The following is a 24,164-nucleotide window of genomic DNA, read 5'->3' on the forward strand; positions in this document are numbered from 1 at the left end:
TTGAACATTTTTTCCATGGGATTTTTTTTTTCGGTTTCTGACAGTTTCCAGTTGAAAGTTTTCATTTTTCAGTTGTTGGAATAAAAATTCTCGTTTTGTTTTTTGATTAAAATTTAAAAAATTCTGATGAAAATTTTGACAAAAACTAAAAATGTTTCATTTTTGTAGAAATTTTCCTCAGAAACACTCTCCTCCTTATTTTCTGAACAACTCTATTTAGGAGGGTTATTTCAGAAAGAACCTCAGGTTGGAAAGCAAGGAAAACACTGTCATTCTCAACTGCCTTATCTTCTTATACCTGCACAAACGTGTAAGTAAAGAAATAGGCCCTGAATAGTTTAGTCCAACAGACATTTCCTGTGCCAAGAACTATTTCCTGTAATTAGAATTGCCACTAGAAGATACTTCACAGAGTGAGGCTTACCTACTATAGCAACATGAAAATGATGCAGGAATTGGGCAAAATAATTTTGCAACCCAAATAAAGCCCATTGTCTGTATTTTGGATTACATTTAAACCTGCTTACAGGACTGCTACAGTGCTCTGACCCATCTCCTGCTCTTCCTGGGATCTCTCGTTTGGGACTGCTCATGTTACACTCCGCCTCCTTCACTAAGAAGAGCTGTTCATCCAGAGCCTCCTTCTGCAGCTGGAGCTTCTGTACATAGCCTGTCTGGGTCTCCAGTTCTTTCTCCAAGGAAAAGATGATTCTGTCTTTAGCCTTGATTTCATCCATCTGAATTAAGAAATAAAAGCACAATGTTACTGCACAAGCCCCACAGAATGTCAGCACTGCAGGAGTAAGGAGAGATCACCTTACCGTTGTTGTTCACCTAGGGTGACCAGATGCCCTGATTTTATAGGGACAGTCCCAATTTTTGTGTCTTTTTCTTATATTGGCACCTATTACCCCCCCACCCCCGTCCCGATTTTTCACACTTGCTGTCTGTCACCCTACGTTCACCGCTGTATCTGCTGTTAAATAGTACACCAAACTCATGGATTACACACTTCCTCAACATCATAAAAAAAAAAAAATAGTTACCACATCGGATTAGTCAGTCTATGATGAACAAAGGCCATACATTATATGATATAGAAGTACATCTATGCACAAAATATGGACTGATTTTCAAAGATGTCCAAGTCCTTCACCCCCTGCTGATGTACATGAGAGATGCAGGTGCTCACCTTCTCTGAAAATCAGACCAAGAGTTTAGTCTATCACCTTCATCATCATCAAACATGCACAGTCTCTGGAAGACTGAAGCACCAGCCAGAGTGACCACAGTTGATGGTGTTGCACCAGGACCAGTTCAAAGTAATTGTAAAACAACCAAAATGAATATGATTAGGCTAGATTTCCAGCTATGGAGCTATGTTGATTCACATCAGCTGAGGATATGGTCTGTATACTCATTTTGCACAGATGTAAGATCGTCAGCTGGTGTAAATTGACACAGCTTCATTGATTTACATCAGCTGAGGCTCTTCCCCTCTATTTAGTAGACTTGCAGTCTAGGGGCCTCGTTCTCCGCTCCCTGGTGGCAGTGTCATTCTAATGAATGGAGAATCAAGGTCCATAAGTTTCATTAGCTGTATCACTCCTGCCCAATGTTCCAGGCAGATCCAGCACATATTGAAGTGTCCCATCCCTTTAACTAGAATCTGGATGACTGTTGCTGTACAGGCAGCTACATTGGAAGACTAGAAGAGAAGGGGGTAACTAACGTTTAGAATAAGATCACTGCATGTAAACCCTGAAAACTTTAAAGATAGGTACGAGCCAGCTAAATGCCATTGAGCCTATGGAAATTCAGTGACTCAGAATTTGTAAAACACCCAGGAAAAAAAAATGGGTGTTAACCTGTGAAAGTTACACGAGTCATTTCCCCAAAACCAGACTGCTGATTGTGCTGAATTTTGCCCAGAGCCTCAAAGATATTTACCGATCCTGTCACCTTTCATGCATACTGAAATCCTCCCAAAAGTATATTTTCAAATCAATGGGCCAGATGGCACTCAGATACAGAAGCCAAAACCTGGACTGTCCAGGTGAAACACGGACAGGTGGCAACCCTAGGCCAGATTCTAATCTCTGTTACACACATGTCCATCTGATGCAACCCCATTGATTCCAGTGGAGATACAGTGGATTTACACTGGCATAAATGAGATCAAAGTCTGACCTACTGCATGGCACTTATACAAACAAAAGCTTTAAAAAAGGATTATTTTTTCTGCTTAAAATACCAAATCACTCACAGAATATTCATCCAGGGCTGGGCTGAGTTGATCAGTGTGGCCAACTCTCACAATTTTGTTGAGAGTCTCATGCTATTTACTGTTTATCTTAAAGCCCACATCATGGAGGCATGGCATTGTGTGAGAGTTTGAGCTTCCAGTTAAGAAATAAAAGGAAGATTTTAGTCCTCGGATTACAGAGAAAAGCTTGAAAATATGACACAAGAGTACCATAAAGGCTCCAAAAGGCCAACCAGAAAGAACCCAACATTCAGTATTTTGAAACTCTCACGATTACTAAAACAGTCTCCTGATTTCAGGGGTCTGATTTCCCATTTTTTCTGAATACTGGGTAATGGCAATATTGTGAGTTACACCAGTCTAAGGTCTAGCCCACCGATTTAAAAATGAAAAAAGAATTAATTTGAATTTTCAAATCACTATTCTTTTGCGCTTACCTGCCAAATCGTGAATTCAACTTTCCAGACCAAATTTGTTGCCGTTGCATGTGGGCATAACTCCTTTGAAGCCAGTGGAGTTGTAGCCACTTGCCCCAGCACTGAATTTGACCTTGTATGTTGTTTTTATAACTGTTGATGACACCATAAAGACTAAAGGAGAGAACTTTGCTCCCCTCCACTGTTTAAAATCTTTCCATACTATCATTTGTATTAGAAAAGCTGGTAGGTAGCAACTGCAGACAGAGACATAACCACGATGTGCAGTAAGAAATCATGGAATATCTAATACAACTCTTCTCTTATCCTGACACTAATGGATCAAATTCTCGTTTGGGGCATTGCAAATATATATTATTAGCTCAACTAGAATTCCAATTTCCCTTTAGATTAAATTTAATTTATAATAAAAATAAGGGCTGCCAAGTGATTAAAAATTAATTGTGATTAATCGCACGATTAAAAAAATTAATCACAATTAATCATGCAATTAATTGCAGTGTTAAACGATAATAGAATACCATTTATTTAAATATTTTTGGATGTTTTCTACATCTTCAAATATATTGATTTCAATTACAACAGAATAAAAAGCGTACAGAGCTCACTTTGTATTTATTTTTTATTACAAGTATTTGCACTGTAAAAAAACAAAAGAAATAATATTTTTTTCAATTCACCTAATACAAGTACTGTGGTGCACTCTCTTTATCATGAAAGTTGAACTTACAAATGTTGAATTATGTACAAAAAATAACTGCATTCAAAAATAAAACAATGTAAAATTTTAGAGACTGCAGGTCCACTCTGTCCCACTTCTTATTCATCATTCACTAAGACAAACAAGTTTGTTTATATTTGCAGGAGATAATGCTGCCAGCTTCTTGTTTACAACGTCACCTGAAAGTGAGAACAAGAATTTGCACTGTTTTAGCTGGCATCGCAAGATATTTATGTGCCAGATGCGTTAAAGATTCATATGTCCCTTCATGCTTCAACCACCATTCCAGTGGACATGCGTCCATGCTGATGACGGGTTCTGTTCAATAACAATCCAAAGCAGTGCAGACCAATGCATGTTCATTTTCATCATCTGAGTCAGATCCCACCATCAGAAGGTTGATTTTCTTTTTTGGTGGTTTGGGTTCTGTAGTTTCCACATCAGAGTGTTGCTCTTTTAAGACTTCTGAAAGCATGCTCCACACCTCGTTCTCTCAGGTTTTGGAAGGCACTTCAGGTTCTTAAAACTTGGTTGGTTAGAAATCTCACATTGGTACCTTCTTTGTGTTTTGTGAAATCTACAGTGAAAGTGTTCTTAAAATGAACATGTGCTGGGTCATCACCTGAGACTGCTATAACATGAAATATATGGGTAAAACAGAGCAGGGGACATACAATTCTCCCCCAAGGAGTTCAGTCACAAATTTAATTAATGCATTATTTTTTTTAATGAGCGTCATCAGCACAGAAGCATGTCCTCTGGAATGTGCCCGAAGCATGAAGGGCCATACGATTGTTTAGCATATCTGGCATGTAAACACGTTGCAATGCCAGCTACAAAAGTGCCATGCAAATGCCTGTTCTCACTTTTTGGTGACATTGTAAATAAGAAGAGGGCAGCATGATCTCCTGTAAATATAAACAAACTTGTTTGTCTTAGCAGTTGACTGAACAAGAAGTAGGACTGAGTGGACTTGTAGGCTCTGAAGTTTTACATTGTTTTGTTTTTGAGTGCAGTTATGTAACAAAAAAAAATCTACATTTGTAAGTTGCACTTTCACGACGAAGAGATTGCACTACAGTACTTGTATGAGCTAAATTGAAAAATACTATTTCTTTTGTTTATCATTTTTACAGTGCAAATATTTATAATAAAAATAATGTACACTTTGATTTCAATTACAACACAGAGTACAATGCATATGAAAATGTAGAAAAACATCCAAAATATTTAAAACATTTCAATTGGTATTCTATTGTTTAACAGTGCAATTAAAACTGCGATTAATCGCAATTCATTTTTTTAAATCACAATTATTTTTTTTGAGTTAATCATGTGAGTTAACTGCGAAAATTGACAGCCGTAATAATAAAAATAAATAATAATAATTTTATGGCCAATAATAAAAACTGTAGATATTGTACACAGCTAAGCTAAGGCTTAGGGATCTAAGCTCATCAGTACAGGAGGAGTATCATCTATCTATCTATCTATCTGAAATAATGAAGTACCTATCGCTGGCATATCTAAGTGCTGCTTAGTGTTGCGCATTTGACTGGTTGCATGGCTTTTTGTTCCCAACTTCTTCTGCAGCACAAGGTTTGGACACTGATAGAGGGAATTGATGGTCCAGTATTCTGAAGCCAGCACGATAAATCCTCTGATTGTTGGAAATATAAATCTGAGATTTATTAACATGTAGGAAACCTCTTGGAATATCTGGAGGAAACCAGAGTGTGGCAAAAACCAGTATTTCCTCTTTGCTTGGGACCTTCACATTGCATGCTGCTGGCTTCTGAAGATTAATTTGATTTTATGTTGCATATGAATTAACAATTATAGATGGACCCCAGCAGCAAAATCTGGATCTAGATTCCCCCCCAAGTTCTGGGGTGTTTGGATCCAATGGGTCTGTTCAGTCCACTATTAGGTGCCAGACTGTGCCTGGCCTTAGCATTGGTTACTGGGACAATGCTGGTAGAAGAAGGAAAGCACATGAAGCCTTTTCCCTCTGTCAACACACTGGCCAAGAACCAGGAGCAGTCAGTCACAGAACTCTGTGTAATTTGCCCAAAAGAGGCTGAGAGGTTTGTAGAGGGGGGCAGCACCAAGACTATGGAGAGAGATCAACACACACTCCCTTTGCACTTCCTGGCACTCTACTAGGAATTGTGCCTTCTGAGGCATAATTATCCCAAAGTTGTGCCTTGGGGCTGCACAGCTCCCTACACAGTCCAATGGCTCAATGGCACAAACCAGCCCCAAGGCAGGATCTTGATCATGTCTACAAAGACAGAGACTTATAGAGCTGGGTTGGGATTTCAGGGATGTACAGCTGAGGGCTTTTGTTCAGTCCCACTTCTAGCTAAAACACCCAGCACCTGCAGTGCAGGTGGTTTAATTTTGTGTCAGATTGCTAGAAAGACAAAGTCACTGCAGAGAAGAACATCACTACAGTGTTCTTTGTGATAGAGCTACTTCTGCTGCACTGCAAGCTGGGAGGAGAACTCCACTTTCCCCTAAGTAGAATGTTTGAAAAAGAAATGCACGTGGACAAACAGAGAGGAAATAGAAAGATTAATAGAAAGAGTTAAGCCATGTTTGGGATGCAAAGGAGTTACATCTACTAATCTGGTAAAGCTATAACTCTGCATGTTTTACGCCCTATACTGCACACTGAAATTCTCCTTTAACCCAAGTGCTGGGGACCTGTGTTTTCGGGGAAGGAGGATCTAGGGCCTATTCCTGCTGCTGTGGTGAAGTTTTGAGTGGCCATGGGTACCGCAGAAGCAACTGACGTCTCCTGCTGTAGATGGCAGATATAATATTTATGCAGTGAGTCCGGTGAGAGCCTCCTGCTTCCAAAGCACAGGCCCCTACCACTAGAGCTAAAAGAGAATTCCGGTTAGCAGTATAGGGCCATAGCAGGGAGAAACTCTGATTCCATCCAGAAAGGGCGGCAGTGGTGTGTTGTGCGTGCATGTGTGTGTGTATATCTCTTTATACACACACAAACTACCAATTAGTTACAGAATATACCATTAGCATATTTCCTCCTGGGTTCCAGTAGCCCCGTGAGTAGCTCACAGCAGCAGCTCCCGCCAACTTCATCTCACCTAATTCCAAGAGAGATGTGGTAATTGGGAGTATTTTAATCTGTTTGCAAACTAATTTGCACTGCCTGGGTCTGACTGAACAGGAAACCTATCAGCACTAGAGGCAAATCAAGAAGGCTGTAAGGAGTCACCCCAGCTGTTTGGTGCATAGGGAGATTACTAACCAGTCTGCGAATATCCCTTTCACTCTCCCATTTGATCTTAGAGATGGCTTCCTGATGGGACTGATGCTCACTCCGAAGATCACCCGCCTTGATCTTATCAGCCTGGATCATGTTGGTAAGGGCCTCGTCCACCTGCTTTTTGGCAGATTTTAGTTCAGTAATTTCCTGCAAAAGTTTAAGGCGCTCGGAGTCAAACTGTTTCCTGGCCTCTTCACGAGCCTCAATGGTCAACGCTGTCCTTACTTTGTCACTGCTCCCATCCCGCAAAGCGTACAGTGCTGACTTGAGGCGCTGGATTTCACTGTCTCTGACTTTAACCGTCCGAGTAATTTCCTGCTCATGCTGTTTGATTAGGTTCTCCCGCACTGCCTGCAGTTCTTTCATTTTCTCCTCATGGAGTTTGGCTTTAAGTTCAGTGATCTGCACAGTCTGCTTGCGTTGCTCCAATTCTCTGATCCGCTTAGTTTCTTGAATCTTTTCTCTTTCAAGTTTGCTGACCTACAGGTTGAGAAGAAAAGAAAATCAACTGCCAGAAACATGTTATAAAACATGCCCATCTGAAGTACCCATACACTCCTGCAACTCAGGGCAGGAAGCCACCTGAGATATTCATCGATTCCTGCAGCACCCTTAGTATGACAAAATATGGGCCACATCCAAAAGCACTTACTCAACTTTATCCCGTCTTTACTCAGGCAAAAAGTCTTATTAACTTAATTAGGAGTTTTTCCTCAGTGAGGACTTCAGTATTTGTCCCTACATATTTTTTCTCAACACAAGTACTTCACTGCTGTTCATGAAAACAAATGACTGAAGCCTGTTGCCCATGCAATGACCCTCCCTGCAATAATAGAGCAACCCAATAATCTTCATTAACCTTATCCAACAAACTTGTATGTGCATTTTAGAGCTCGTTAGCAACCCTACAAATCAAACTCACGTGAACATGCAATGAAAGAATGCAACTTGACAAAGAAAGAGATTTCAATAAGAATTGAACGTGACAGGCTTATTATTTACAGTAAGAAGGGAAAGGAAGGATTTAAAAATGATAAAAACTCTTGTGGCAATTTCCTTTAAAAAATACCATAAAGAATCAGAGAGTGAGCAAACCTTTTAAAGTGAGAAAGACAAGGAACGATAAAAAATCAATAATAATAATAATGATAGTAATTAATAAAATACTACTTCAGTTGAAAGCCCTCCAGGAGACACGGGTGGTGCCTGCTTACAATCATCATTGATTTGAAGGATGGGATATGCTAAAGCTAGAGAATGCCATATGCAATATGCATTGAAGTGACATGTTTCTCTTCCATTCTGTCCCCAAGTGATCTCAGATATATTCTCAACCAAAATATATCTTCAAGGGGGAAAAGGATCCTAAAAGTGCAGTTTCACTTCAGTTTCAGGTCACCAAAGTTATCCTGACAAATATTAGTCAGATCCTAAAACTGAATAGTGTGTTTCTTAGGGCTTCTTAAAAAAAAATTCAGTGAACAACTTATAGAATCATAGAAGTGTAGGGCTGGAAGGGACCTTGAGGTATCATCAAGTCCAGCCTCCTGCACTGAGGCAGGACCAACTAAACCTAGACCATCCCTGACAGGTGTCCAACCTGTTCTTTGAACTTCCTGTGATGGGGATTCCACAGCCTCCCTTGGATGCCTATGTCAGAGCTTAACTGCCCTTAGAGTTAGAAATTTTTCCTAATATCTAACCTAAATTTCCATTGCTGCAGAGTAAGCCCGTTACTACTTGTCCTACTTTCAGTGGACATAGAGAACAATTGATCATAGTCCTCTTTATAACAACCTTAACATATCTGAAGACTGTTATCACGTCCCCCCATCAGTCTTCTTTTCTCAAGGCTAAACATGCCCAGTTTTTTTAACCTTTCCTCTCAAGTCAGGTTTTCTAAACTTTTTATCATTTTTGTTGCTCTCCTCTGGAATCTCTCCAATTTTTCAACATCTTTCCTAAAGTGTGGTGCCCAGAACTGGACACAGTACTCCCACTGAATTCTCCCCAGTGCCAGGCAGAGTGGGACAGTTACCTCCCATCCCTTACATACGACCCTCCTGTTAATACACCCCAGAATGGTATTAGCCTTTGTCACAACTGCATCACATTGTGGACTCATATTCAACTTCGTTCTTAGGGCACCAAGCTCTTCAACAGCCCAGGTCAAAGTTGTCAAACTTGGGTGTTTAAAATTAGGCACTAAGCTCTGTATTTAGGCACAAAATATGAGTGCTCTGATTTTCAAAGGGGCTCAGTGCTCACAGCTCTCCCTGACAGCTAACAGCATACCATAGTGGCGCTACTGTACTACTAGCCTATGGTTACAGTGGAAATAAAGACAGAGAGGGTCAGTGAGAAAATGAAGTGGAAAGCATGAGAGAAACTCACTACTCCTTCAAGTTCCTGGCAGCCAGCCTATGGTTCCTAAGAAGAGAAGCTAATCCCTGCCTGTGTGCTAAGACATCAGTGCCAAGGCTTGAAAAACCGTGGTGCCTGTCCAGGTTCTGAGATCAGCCTGCTGTAAAAGTCTGAGATGCAGGATGAATTTGAAAGAACGACTGTGTCAGTTTCCTTGCTGCTTGCAAATCCTGCCATGTTAAAATGGGTTGCAATTAATGGCTATAAATCTCACTGGAGGGTGAGGGGAGAAACATCCCCAGAGATTATCAGCACTTCAGATAACCCCAAACTGTCTATTAGTTCTTTCATCTTGTTTCTGCTACAACTAAAGAAACTGATTTCCACTCAACTGGCCGATGGGCCTCTGAGATTGCCATTAGCTTTGATATATGGATAAGAAAGCCTTTCATGATAAAAGACCCGATGGAAACTAAAGCACTTGCTATTGTTCAGTTTTGGAAGCTACAAGCAGCCCAGCCTAGGTTTGTTTGCCTGAAGCCATGCTTATTTGTGAAGGACTCAAAGAATTTCCATCACAGGCTTCAATTACAAAACTGGAAAAAAAACCCACCTCACTAAGAGCTGCCCTTTTTAAACTGCTACTGTGGCTCAGTGGCAGATTCAGAGTGCTAGCATGTGGCCAGCATTGGCCATAACCTCAGTATTCGGGGATAAGAAATCAACAACAACTGTAACATGGGACTTCGGTTGTTTGCTGCTCATAAAGAATATCTTGTTAAAACTAAAGAGTGCCACTATCTCACTAGCATCCAAGCTCTCTCCGTATAAGGCTTTATAGGACAAAAGCAACACTCTGAATTGCACCTGGCAATGCACTGGACACTCCAGAGCACAGGTGTAATGTCAAGGGCTCCCGACTAGAAGCACGTGTAAGAAAGCAGGAGTACTTGTTGCACCTTAGAGACTAACACATTTATTTGAGCATAAGAAAGCAGGAAGTGATGCAATGGGAAAAAACCCATTTCATTGCAAAGCAACTTCAAAACTTGAAGTTACTTGAAGCTACTCTGATACCTTTCAAAACTTGATGATGTTTCGCCAACCTGAAACCATCTACATCCGAAGAGGTGGGCTGTAGCCCACGAAAGCTTATGCTCTAATAAATTTGTTAGTCTCTAAGGTGCCACAAGTACTCCTGTTCTTTTTACTTCTGCAAGCACGACCAGCAGGATCTGCACCCCCTCTGCAGAGCAAGTGCACATTGACAGCTAGAAATTTACACTGTGGGTGAGATCCGTCACCCCCATTCCAGTCCCTTTCAGTTGGAGCGGCATGAAGAGTCCTAAAAGCCCCATATTCTGCCAGGGAAGGATTCCCTCAGTGCAGGCATTGTAGAAGTCAGCTGTAAAGCTGCTTCCTGAAGATGCCCTGCCGGCCTCAGGGGGCTGTTGGGTTGAGGCAAGAGGCAACAGACATGTATAGGGGTCAGGGCCGGCGCAACCCATTAGGCAACCTAGGTGGTCGCCTAGGGCGCTACAATTTGGGGGGTGGCGACCGTGGTGGTATTTTGGTGGCGGGACCTTCCGCTGCCTCTGTAGGGGGTGGCATTTTGGGACGGGACGTTCCGCTGCCTAGGGCGGCAGAAAAGCTGGTGGCGCTCCTGATCGGGGTGGGACAGCACTGAAGAGATCCGGCCCATAGAGATCCCTGGGAGGCTGCTGTACTTTAGACCCCAAGTGCTGTTTAAGTTATGCTGGGCCTCTCCAGCCTCTTAGGGTATGTCACATGGCAAGAAAAAGACCCGAGGCAGAGAGGCTCAGCCTGGGTCTACAGACTCTGACTTGTGCAACTGGGGTGAAAGTAGCAGTGTAGCTGTTTCCAGTTGGGCTGGAGCTAGGCTTTGACTCCCCCCCTCCTCGCTGGGTTTTAGAGGCCAAGCAGGAAAATCTACACTGCTATTTTTACCCTTGTAACGTGAGCCCGTAAGTATCTGTAGACCACGGCTCTGAGACTTGTTGCCATGGGTTTGGGGTTTTTACACTGACTAAAAGACCAGCAGCATGGTTGTGGCTAGCACAGGTCAGCTGACTCAGGCTTGTGGGGCTTGGGCTTCAGGGCCAAAAATTGCTGGGTAGATGTTCGGCTCAGGCTGGAGCCTGAGCTCTGCGACCCTTCCCCTTGTGCACCCTCCCCCCCTAAAGATAGCATCTACACTGCACATTAAACTGAGGCTCTGACTCAGGTTTCAGCCCAAGCCCCCATTCTGTCCATACACAGATTAGTCTGACTCGGATAAACAAGCATTTAGGACTTGGGTCTTAGGACCCTGCTCGGGGATGGCTCAGAGGCAGAGTCCCACTGTGACTTGGGTTCAATCACTGACAGTTTGCAGGGTGCATGCAGCTCAAGTCAGAAGGTCTGACTCTGAAGTGCTGCATGGATGCGTTAGCATGATTATGAGACCTGGGTCTAGCTATTTTAATGCAGAGGGGAAGTTCAGGTGTGGGCTAGGAAACACCAAGTCCACAAGCCTGGGTCCCATAGACCTGGGTTTACAATGCAGTGCACCTGCACTGCATAGAATCACACATTATATATTTATGGAGCACTTCCCTCACTAGTGAAATGCAACCCTCTTTGGAGTGGCCGAAAGAAGTCCTTCGAGAATGCACAGCAACACTACACAGTAGGCAGAGATAACAAATGAAAAACATTGTAGTCACAGAACTAACACCGAATTTAAGGGTGGCAGGATAAATCTAACTACTTGGAATGCAGCCAGGATCTTGAGGTCAACAAACTTCTTCTTCGTAGGCCTGAGCCTCCTTTAACTTACCCCCATGTAAATAGAGCATAATTCCATTGAAGTCGGGATAAAAATGGTGTAAGTACAGAAGAATCAAGCCCTGTCTTCTGGTTAAAAAAATGTGTGCCCGCCTTGATTTTCTGTTATACTGTTTTTCCAGATCTTTTTCTCCTTTGCAGATACTGTCATTTAATACTGACTTTTCACTCACCTTCGATTTCTCCTGATGCAGCTCGATTTGAATGTCTGTTAGCTTGGTCCTGAGCTCTTCATTGGCAGCCTGCAGGGCAACAATCAGTGCCTCAGGCTTCTCGCCCTTGCTACGTCCTTTTTTTGACATTGTTTCTTCCTAATGAGAGTCTATGCGTTTAATTCCTTTCAAATAGGGACTGCCATCTTTGTTTGTTCCGTTCAGTGCAAGTTGTCTCAGCACCTACTGTGTGACATTCCTTAAGGTCCTGTCCTCAGCCGCTTTGGAAGCCCTGCGAGAAATAAGACACACTGTTATTTGTCAGTGGGTCAGTGGCATCACAAGGGTTCATGTGGTTACAAAACATTAAGACAATAGTTCATTTTTCCAAACACTGTGACCTCTGTCCAGAGACTTGCAAAGGGGATTTTAGCACAATCAAATCGCTATGTGTGAGCTTGGCATGCCTGACAGCTTGCAAAGCTGTGTCCTCCCCCTTGTTTTCTCCAGGGGGCATTCCGCAAAGAAGTAGGAGCCAGTTTGTTTCATAAGGCTTTTTGTAGCTGAGCAAAGAGAGCGATTTTTAAAAATAATTTTAGTTCTGGTGGATGCCACTGATTCAAAGCCTTGGATAAAGAGGCCTGTGCAGAATAAGCACAGCATTGGCAGCAGTGGAACAAACTTCCTCCACATTGCCTTATCAATCAGTGTCTCAATCCTGACCTGGGATGGCTACCTTCATAGGCATGTTGGTAGTGCCAGATCCATGGCCATTAAGTCCCTAGCATCTCCAAGTCCTACATGACAATTGTTCACAGCACACAACCAACATACACTTTGCCATGGTTGGTGATCTGGAGAAGTCCAGGACTAGCATAGCAGAGTGTGCACTGGCTGTGTTTCTCATCCTCCCCCGTGTATCCTTTCTCCTGGTCACCTGTGCAAGGACCAGGGTTAACTTTCCCCGTAGGTACTGGAGAACAGGTAGTCCCACTGCCACTTCTCTAGATGAATCAGAGACAAAGACTATGATTCCAAAGGGTGATTGACACCTTTTGGGGGAAATAACCCAATCCACATTAATAATTTTGTCATGCAGTGAAAAAACTAGCATTCTTTCTTGTTACCTTGAATTAATTTTTATTTCCACTTGTATATTATGAAATGTATCCTGAAAATGTCATCCTCTAATTCCATTTCACTCAGCTTCCATATACTGCTCCCAGTTATGCTGTTGTAACTCCTTTGAAATCAATAGAGTTACTCTAGATTTACATTATTGTAACCAAGATCAGAATCTGGATAGTATTTCCTCCACAATCCCCATGCAAAACAGAAGACAGAAGGTCTAATCTTGCTCTCAGTTACACCAGTGCATTATTTCCAGTGGAGTTGCAATGGTTTGACTGAGATCAGAGTGGAGCCCAAAGATTACAGTAAATTGAGACTCATGCTTGTTATAGGAATGGGTGAATATTGTGAAAGAAAATCTACTCTGGAAGCGGTATCGTATAACTGGCCCATTCTTGTCATGTGTGTTGTAATGCAGCACAGCAGGGATGACATTATAATGTCCAGCTCAAGCTCAGAAAATGAGGCGAAGGAGATAGGAATGGTTAAGAATGTGAAAATCTGACTGCCTATGACATATGAATGCTAATGCCTTAAGACATGCTTGGGTTTAAACAAAGGCTGAACTTTCTCAAGATTAACCATGCAAGGGATTGAGCTGGAGAAAGAAAACAGTGTATGAGCTAAGCAGGAAAGAAAATAGATTAAAAATTCACAGGCGGCGCTTCCCTGTAGGGAAGTGATTGTTTTAAAGACCTGAACTACAGTTCCAGTAGGAAGTACTTTCACTGGCTGTACTACTACAGAACCCCAATCAGCAGAGGGTACGAGAGGCTCTGAGCCCACTTCAGTTCTGATTAGCTGAAAGTGATCTCATGACTCAAACACTAATAATACTGCAGCTGGCATGCATCACCGACTACAGTCCTGCAGTAGTAGCCCTGTGGTGTGCTGAGCTGCTTTAAGGTCAGCCTCCCATAGAAAGGCAGCAGTACGTAAAAGATGGATGCTTTTAGTTCAGGAATGAGATACTTCGGATACTTATGCTTGAAAGCATAAAGCATGATGATTAAACGTATCATTGCTACACAGATGGAATGTCTCAGTGTTACCCAGATAGCTGTTGTGTCTGAAGATAGAGCAGGCTGGAATCACAGCAAGGAAAATCATGTTAAACTGCAACAGGAGCACCACTTGAGGTTAGAAATGTGAAAGTAAAGCGAGGAGCTAAAATGAGGCATGACAAAATACATTCCTAGTCTCCTCCAAAGGGGTAATTTACTCCCTATTGGTTTATCAAATATGCATTATATCTTTTTTTATGCAGAAAAAAACATGGGTTTTGCATCTGGTTAGCAAGCAATTTACAGAGACTGCTATGACACACTGAACTGCTGAGATAACAGAAGCTTTAGCTAATGCACTGGGCTGGGCCACTTACTTTGCTTACAAGTCTTAAAATGCTGTCTTAGCATTATTACCAGCCACAGGGCTGAGTTTACTTGCTAGTATGGGTCTATAAGATTGTTTCATAATGGATTAGGAACTGGATATCCAAGACCCAAGCAATGACAGTGAATATAAACCCAGTATGGCAGAAATACAATACACTCATATAATAAGCATTAATACAAAAATTACAAGCACGTTAACTAATTGCAATTCCTACGGCCAAATTCTGCTAACGGTTACTTCACGGAGTAACTTGAATTTGTATTTTGGGGCTGAATCCTTCACAAACTGACTATTTCGTGTAGTGCTTACTGTGGGAAATCCCAACTGAAGTCAATGGGTCTCAGTAAGCACTGAGCCGTGAAGTAAGTGTGTGGAGTATTGTGTCCCAAGACTGTAATCACTAATAAGTTCAGTAGCATGTTATGGATTCTTAACAATCAATAGACTTAATGGGCATTACGCTAGCTGGTTTAGTAACATCCCTACTAGATTCAGTAAACTTAATAAATAATGACCAGATGGCAAAGTACTGCTTATTTTTGACATCTTTCACACTAATAATTTCTCTCTGGAATGGGAAAATATGGATCTTCAGAGATTGAAAGGTACATGACTATCAAAAGGAAGGTTATAAAAAGGATATGTCATTTCATCTTGGGATTCAGTGTTAACTCTTAGCAGCACAATGAACATATTCAGTGAATTATTACAGTCCTGAGGTATTTTGCATGTGCTGTTTTATCATCTCTCCAAAGACTGTTATCCTGAGATGGACAGATGTTATATCTTTAAAAATTGAGATGAGCATATAATTCAAAACAATGTATTGGATGGGTTTAACCTGTCAGTGTGGGCACACCATACTCATTAGCAGATCACAATTTCTTCAACTGTATTCAGAATTTGATAACTTTTTATTTTAACTCTACTACTGGTCATAAAAAGTGCTCTGGGATTTGTTTGTTCTGCTCCCACAAATCAGGTGAAGTATCTACAACAAACTGCAATTGTAAGCACAGGTAAGAGTGCCTGGAGTTTTGCACCTGCAACTTCACATGCCACGTGGAGACCCAGCTATAAAGATCTATCTCTCTTCCCTCAGGTGTCCAGCTCCATTATACTCCCATGATCTTCCCTCAGCATGTAACAGGCCCCAGACCCTTCCAACCTGCTGCGAGCTCCTTCCAGACCTCCTGCAGAGAATCCCATTGTGTTGCTGGCCTCTCCAAGACCTTTCATCTTAGGCTCTCTTTCATCTTAGGCTCATTTTACACTACCACTTATGTTGATATAACCTATGTCTTTCAGGGGTGTGAGTGAGGCGCCTACTTGAGCAACATAAGTTACACCGACCTAAGCACTGGTGTGGACAGAGCTTCTCCCGCCGACATAGCTACTGCCGCTCGTTGGGGTGGATTAATTACGTCAATGGGAGAGCTTTCTCCTGTTGGCTTAGAGCGGCTACATTAGAGAGTTTACAACAGTGCAGCTGCGCCGCTGTAAGCTCTCCAGTGTAGCCAGAGCCTTAGACTCCAACATGCTTCTGCTTATCTTCATCTTTTAAAATCTCTTGTGGCCTCCAGCTGCCGCTCTGCTGAGCCAGTGGCCTGTGGGCATTCACAGAGAGGAGTCTTTTACTTTACAACTGGAAAACACAAAGAAAGAATGACTATAAAGTCTCCAAGATTGTCTCCGGCTCAGAAAAATCATTTAAAATCCTCTCACAGCCCTGCTCTATTGCAAATGCAAATTTAAATGTGCATTACCCTTAAAACCAAAACATACTTAAAAACACCCCTTTCCCTACAAACAGACAGGGCCGCCCAGAGGGGGGGGCAAGTGGGGCAATTTGCCCCAGGCCCGGGCCCCACAGGGGCCCCCACGAGATTTTTCAGGGGCCCCCACGAGAGTTTTCGGCGGGTCTTCGGCAGCAGGTCCTTCAGTGCTGCCAAACACCCCCGGAGCGAGTGAAGGATCCGCTGCCGAAGACCTGGAGCTTCTTCCGCTCCGGGTCTTCAGCGGCAATTCGGTGGCGGGGGCTTCTTTCATTCCGGATCTTCGGCGGCAATTTGGCAGCGAGTCCTTTACTCACTCCGGGACCTGCCGCCGAAGTGCCCCGAAGACCCGGAGCGGAAGGACCCCTGCCGCCGAAGACCCCAGCCCCCCTGAATCCTCTGGGCGGCCCTGCAAACAGATGATTATAATAAGCAGTAACTGGGATTTCAAACTCCAGAAGTACTGCAGTAGAATAACATTCAGAATACTTGCTATAAAATAGTATTTATTTTATTAGCAAAGGTAACAACTCACTGGGAAGCAAGCAGCCACATTCTGTCCACTTTACAGCCTTTCTCTGAATTTGATTTAGCTGGCATGCCTACTGGTGGTGGAAACAGTTTGGTTGATAATGATATTGGTTGATATTCTCTTTGGAGAATAACTGAAATATCCTTGGAGACATGGATATTTGGGGCATGCAGACACGCAGTTTAGCACTTGAACTGCACAAAATTCTTAGCGTTCAGTGACGACCTGTTGCCTTTTCTTGTCTTAATCACCCTAGAGACAGTTTTCAGAGACCTTGAATACATAATCTGTGATAGTCACATGGTCTGCTAGAAGTCCAGAATAAACAAATAAACTACCAGTGCCTGTAAAAGAGAAGTGGCAGCATTTCTGATACAAACATTTTGATACCCTAGTGAATTTCACTGTCACTGTTTTATTAATGCAGAGACAGATTTAGAGTGTTGAGTTGTGCTATAGTCTAATCTATAAAAGTAGTTAAGAATATCTATTGAATACATATTGCAGATAACCTTGTGGCTAGACTGTCTGTCTGCAATAGCACTTAAGAAAATTTACAGTAACATGAGCCAGGTTAAAACTGACCTCTCCAGATCAAAGGCAGTTCTGAAGAGAGGCAATGTGGTCTTGTGGTTAGATCAGGGATTGTGATAAATGACTCCTGTGTTCTTTTCCCATCCCTTCCACTCAGTGTTTTACTGTATGATCTTGGAAAGTTCACTTAATTTTATGCCTCACTTTCCCTATCAATAGAAGGGGTATAATAATAATAATAATAATAATAAATAATATTAACCTGTCTCACAAGGGCATTGTGAATAGAGCTGGTTGGGAATTTTTAACAAGTAATTTTTTCATCAAAAATGCGAATTCGTCAAAACTGAAACTGTTTGCAAGTCTGAGCTGGGTTTGATGAATTTCCCAACTCGAAAAAATGTCAAAACCGTCAAAAATATTTCGTTTTGACATTTTCTAAGTGAAAAATTCAGGTTTTCCAGTTCAGAATAACTTTTCATTTCAAAATCTAAGCTAATTAGACAGGGGAAAAAGGTTTAAAAAGAATAAAGGTTAAAATCAAAATGAAACATTCTGAAATGATTGAAATGAAATGTTTCGACTGACCTGAAATGGAAAAAAAATTGATTCATGAATATTTTTGAGATTTTGCCTTTCCATCCCTATTCAAGATCGGAAAAAGCTTCAAACTCTTGAAAATATCCACAGGGCGAGAAAAACATTTCCTGCCCAGGTCTAATTGTGAGGCTTAAATAATTAACATAACAAAGTACTTTGAGATTCTTTGACATAAAGCTTTATGTTCCCAATAAAGGCCTGGTGTTTTGGACTGACTGCCTGTGAATGGTCTCATCGACTTAGGTGTACAATATTATGAGTGGGACAAATCCTAGGGCTTCGCTCTATATTTACTCAGGTAAAACTGCCAATGAAATCAATGAGTGCAAATTCAGAACCCAGTTTAGAGAAATTTGCATCCTGTTGTCCCAAAGAATGAGAGCCCATGTGTGATAGTATAATGCTAGGTAGAGGACTCTGTGATGGTGTTCACCTTTCAATCTATGTCAATGAGATTAAGAATAAGAAAGAGTCAAGCTTTGTCCAAACCCAATTACAAGAAAATGTGATAGGACAGGTCTGAATCACAGGCCAGTCCAACACTTCCTTTGTCAAAAATCTTGAAACATTTGTCTCTCCGTTGCTCACTAGCTGGACTTTGACAAAATTTAGGTAACTTCTTGTCAGGCATCAATTCATCCCATGCAGGGATGGAGACTGAAATGAAGACTTAAAGCACTTGTTAAATCACATTAGCTCATAATTCCTGACTGACCTGTCTGTGCTACTCTTTTCATAGATCTCATTCATGTCTTCAGTAAGGTCACCACTTTGTATTAACCAGCTCAGACATCATCTTGACTACCTGTTCAGCCGAACTCAATGTATAGCCACAGATGAGCCTACCCTACAGTGCTTTAATGTACCCCAAAGTGTACCACACAGTTTAATCCAAGGCCCTCTGTTAGCACCTTTTCTTGTAGTGGAGCCCTAAATCCCTCTACAGTTCGTCTGTCAGCATTTCCATTCCAGGGCCACCCGGGGAGTGGGTGGGGGGGGCAAGTGGGGCAATTTGCCCCAGGCCATGGGCCCTGCAGGGGCCCCCACGAGAATATAGTATTCTATAGTATTGCAACTGTTTTTTATGGAAGGGGCCCCCGAAATTGCTTTGCCCCAGGCCCCCTGAACCCTCTGGGCGGCCCTGATACATACCACTGGTTCTTAGGTTTTAAGACCAGAAGGGACCATTAGATCATCTAGTCTGACCTCCTGCATAATACAGGTCATAGACTGTCATCCCATTACTCCTGTATGGAGCCCAATAACTTGCATGTGACTAAAGCAAGTCTTCCAGAAAGGCAATGCATCATGGTACTCCGAATCAAAGCCCTGGGACGGAAATTCCATTTTTCAAACAGCTCCAATGGTGAGTAATGGGACTATTCACACTGTGTAAAGTTAAACATGCACAGAAATCTTTGTAGGATTGGGGCCTAAATTAGCATGGGTAAAGTGCTTCACTCAGAACATCTTGGGCTTGCCCGTGATATTATGCTCACCCTACAAGCTTAGCTGTCCTATTGCTATCCATAGGAGCGCTGCACACATCCCATGGGCTAAGCCCCACCATACGTATCTAAGAGTGAAATACTTTACTGTATTTGCAGCATATAAAATTCCCTTCTTAAAATAATATTTCAAGGCCCCATTTCTTCAGAGATGCTGCGTCAAAATTAACATTGGTAATTGGGCCACTGAAATAATCTGGCTACATGCAGCTCAGCTGTCTCCCCAGTCCCAGAAACCCCTTTTGCTTTACACAAACAAAGTAAAAGCATATGGCCTTGCACTAATAATCACTAACCAAAGAAATCTGATTCATTCTATTCCCCACCAAGTAGTCTCCATAAAGTAGTCTGGATGGTGGAACAGGAATAATTCGGGGCGTGAACTAGCAGCCTGCCAAGCTGCCTTTGTGGTACCCTTTTTGACTCGTCCGACAGGCCAGAATGGCAATTAGCCTGTCATCATGAGCAGTTTGCAATCAAAACGAAGCTGCAATCTACCAGTAACAAGGAAATGATCTCTCTCACAGGCCAGCTTAGAACATGTCAGATGTACCTAAAAAAAGGAAATTATTGCTAAATGAGCAGCAACTGGCAAAATTCTCAGCGGTGCTTGACATGGCTACAGTACAATGGAAAGGGTGTTCCTTTCAATCTAAAAAAAAAAAAAAATCCTTATTTCCTTACTGCTGTTCATAACCATCCCGTAGAGGACTGAAAAAGAACGGTTTCTTTATCAAAATTCTTTCTCTTCTCTTGCACGTTCCGACTGGATTGTTTATTAAAAGGTCATCAATGAGAGTTAGCTGCTGGCATTCAACCTTGTATTTAAAGAGGGGAAAAAACCCAGCAGAAGTAGCTGTTTTGGAGGGGGAAAAAAGCAAATATGAAAAATACTGTATTACAAGGACATTGGAAAGAGAAATAAGAACTTTAGATAGGCAGGAAATTAGTTAGAGGTCAGTTTGGGCCTACAGTATCTCTCCCTTGTGATATTTCAAATTACATGACTATCCCTGGAGCTTTGGATTCATTACTTGTAGCTCCTGTCATACTTGTTCTTTGCCTCACTTGTTATACCCTATGTTGTGGGGAGGACTGAGGGATGGATAACTTTGTAGGCTTAAAGCACATCACAGGAATCAGGTGATATTGATTCTGTCTTGACTTTGCCAGTCGTATTCTGTGTGACCTTTGGTCAGACGTTCAACCTCTCTCTGTATGTCTACACTGCAATGTAAGCCCAGGGTTAATAGAACTTGAGTGAGCAGACTATGGGTTCGTTAACCTATGGCTTGAGCATCCACACTAATTTGTAACCCCTGGTTAGGAATTGTTGAACCCTGGGTCCCAACCTGGGGCTCTAGTATCTACACTGCATTATGTGGGCCTGAGTCCAACTGCCCATATCCCATACTTCCTAGAGCTCTCCCCAAATGTGTCTGCCCTAGTCCTTTCTTCACGGTGCAATGAGGGAAAACTTGACTGTCCACCAAACTTGACTGTCCAGAGGACAAAGAAAGTTGGCCCGTGGGATTCTGGGCAGGGCTGGCTCCTGGCAGCTTTTTTACCGCCCCAAGCAGCGAAGAAAAAAAAGGAAAAACCTGATTGATCTGCTGCCAAAGTGCCGCCAAAGAAGAAGAGAGCGACTGAAGGATCCGTTGCCGAATTGCTGCCAAAGACCTGCACGTGCCGCCCCAATAACGGACGGAGTGCTGCCCCTTTCTATTGGCTGCCCCAGGCACCTGCTTCCTTCGCTGGTGCCTGGAGCCGGCCCTGATTCTGGGATACTTTCTGGACTCTCAGAGCACGAGTCGAGTGGGACTGCATCTACACTGCAAAGGAATAGGGCTTGACTAAGGGTATGTCTACAAAGGGATAAAATACCTGTGGCACAGCTGCAGCTGGACCGGCTTAGTTGACTTGGGCTCGTGGGGCTTGGGCTGTGAGGGCTAAAAATTGCTGTGTAGATTCGGGCTCAGGCTGGAGCCTGAGCTTTGGAACCCTTAACTGGAATTTTTTTCCCCCATATAGGTGTATCCTCAGGCTTAGACTCTCCATCCGGTGGGTCCTAACTCTAGGTTAGCGCAATTTGTGAGTAGATGGAAGGGGGGTTAGGCTTGAGCCTGAGTTTGAACGCTGGGCTTACACTGCAGTATGGACATACCCTCTGTGCCTCAATTTCTGGATCTGTAAGAAGGGGTGATAATAATCGCCTATCTGAAAGGGGTCATTAGAGAAGGGCATGGTATTATTCGTGAATAAAGTGGGGGAAATTGGAATGTACACTCTGCAGGAAATTCTGACATTTCAAAATTTGTTTTATCAAAATTCAAAATTTCAGAATTTACCGTGGAATGAAAATTCTGAAAAATTCTGAAACATCAAAATATTTTCTTTGGATAATATTGAAGTGCTTCATTTTTGATAATAATATAACATCATTATAATTAATATGTTATGATAATTATAGTTAATATATTATGTTTAAACAACAGAAAACAAAATGAAAATGTCTAAACAAATTGTTTCGCCTTTTTCCTGTTGAAGATTTTATCAAAATTGACAAGTTCCCACAAAATGTTTCCATTTTGATGAAACTGCCTTTTCTGACACAAAAATGTTTTGTGGAACATTTTTCAACTAGCTCTGTCTGTTTGGGTTTTTTTTTTAAATTACAAAATGTAGGGAGAAATGATGGGCTTATTGAAGTTAAGACCGTCAGAAATAATAGTTCCAAAAGGCTGCAGAGTGAGGTAGATTTGCACCATGAAGGCATAAGCATACAGATCTGTCAGTGTACCTTGAACCCGACCTGTAATACCTGTAGGACTCTATTGAATTGAATCTGCTAAAAAAGATGTATTGTTTCACTTTGCATGGTGTGCTAGTGACAAGGACACATATCCTCAAGGGACTAGCTTGAGACTGTCCTATATGTTGATACTACAAATAGACTGCAGCACGGTTCTGATCTTGTTATGTTTACACATATAACACAGGCAATCAAACTCCTTGGGTCCCAAGCAGTATTTGAATGCAGGCTTCCAGGAGGAAGGATATTGTAGTAATCCAATGTACCAGCTAGGACATGTTTGTGATTTAGGACTTGATCCAACACCGACTGAAGCGAATGGGAGTTCTACAAGGCAAAGGATGAGACCCTCATTGTCAATAAGAGTATGTCTACACAGCAAAAGTTGAGCATGGACTAGCTTACCCAAAGCTGGGAGCAGGAGAGATACAGATGGGAGGAAGAGGAGCCAGGAAGGCATGGACTGGGACTGGCTGTATAAGGGGACCAGGGACAAGGAGCTGGGTTGGAATAAGGGAACTGATAATCATTTGGCTGGGAGATTGGGAACATGTGCAGGAAGAGAATGGAACTGGTGGGGGAGACTGGGACAGTACTGAGAACCCTGAATAGTGAAAACCTTATTTGGGCTCCCTTGTGCGTATGCATTATGACACAATCTTTAATTACATGGTCACATATTCTCTTCTTTACCAGGCCCCTGCCTCATTAAGGGCACAGTGTGAGCAAGTCACTTGAACTAAACCAGGTGTAGGCAACCTATGGCACGTGTGCCAAAGGCGGCACGCGAGCTGATTTTCAGTGGCACTCACACTGCCCGGGTCCTGGCCACTGGTCCGGGGACTCTGCATTTTAATTTAATTTTAAATGAAGCTTCTTAAACATTTTAAAAACCTTATTTACTTTACATACAACAATAGTTTAGTTATATATTATAGACTTCTAGAAAGAGACCTTCTAAAAATGTTCAAATGTATGACTGGCATGCGAAACCTTAAATTAGAATGAATAAATGAAGACTCAGCACACCACTTCTGAAAGGTTGCCAACCCCTGAACTAAACTTTTCAAAGGGGATCACTAATGGTGTGTTCCTCATTTTTGAGTGTCTGACTTGAGACCCTGGGGCCTGATCTGCAGTACTGACCACTCACAGCTGCAACTGAAGTCAGTGGAGGCTGAGCTTTGACATATGAAGTGGCAAATAACTCAAAGTGCGCTGAAAAATCAGGTTATATGTGTCTCAGATTGGGAACCCAAAATCAGTGGATATTTTTGACCTTAACCGCTCTGTGCCTCGGTTTCCCTGTAAAATGGGGATACTAATACCTCCTAATCTCACAGGGGTGTTGTGAAAATAAATCCATTAGTATTTAGGAAGCACTTGGATACTGTAATGATGAGTGCCATTGAAAAGGCCATGAAGAAATGAGTAATTCTGTCTTTTGAACAGGGTTTGAGTAGTGTGCAGTAAATAGGACATGGGGCCACACCATGAACATGAGAAGAAAACAAAAAGTTGAATAGTACTTTGCAATACTCTTTCTCCCCCGCCAATGGAAGCGAGTCTCAGAGCCTGGGTCAATGACTCTGGCTCACAGGGCTGGCGCTACAGGTCTAAAACTAGCAGTGTAGCCATTCCTGCTTGGGCTGGATCCCGGGTTCTGAGACCCCTTGGCTGGTTTCAGAACCCGGGCCCCATAATGTGAGCCCCACGAACCTGAGTCAGTTTGCCTGGGCTCTGACACTCATGGCTATTGGGTATTGTTTGCAGCGTAGATGTACCCTAAGTG

The 24,164-nt window shown here is 42.3% G+C and overlaps 1 protein-coding gene across 2 annotated transcripts in view; it reads right to left on the reverse strand.

The window, feature by feature from the left end:
• JAKMIP2 (janus kinase and microtubule interacting protein 2) overlaps positions 1-24,164 on the reverse strand; it is a 113,835-nt gene that overhangs the window by 40,107 nt on the left and 49,564 nt on the right. For both annotated transcript variants that reach the window (XM_054038625.1, XM_054038626.1), the window contains exons 2-4: positions 12,107-12,377; positions 6,705-7,202; positions 528-737 (exon numbers count right to left, since the gene is read on the reverse strand). In XM_054038625.1, coding sequence (XP_053894600.1) covers positions 528-737; positions 6,705-7,202; positions 12,107-12,235 — 837 coding nt within the window. In that variant the 5' untranslated portion in view covers positions 12,236-12,377. The remainder of the gene's footprint in view (positions 1-527; positions 738-6,704; positions 7,203-12,106; positions 12,378-24,164) is intronic.

This window comes from Malaclemys terrapin, chromosome 8, assembly GCF_027887155.1.
Source record: "Malaclemys terrapin pileata isolate rMalTer1 chromosome 8, rMalTer1.hap1, whole genome shotgun sequence".
Classification (NCBI taxonomy): domain Eukaryota; kingdom Metazoa; phylum Chordata; order Testudines; family Emydidae; genus Malaclemys; species Malaclemys terrapin.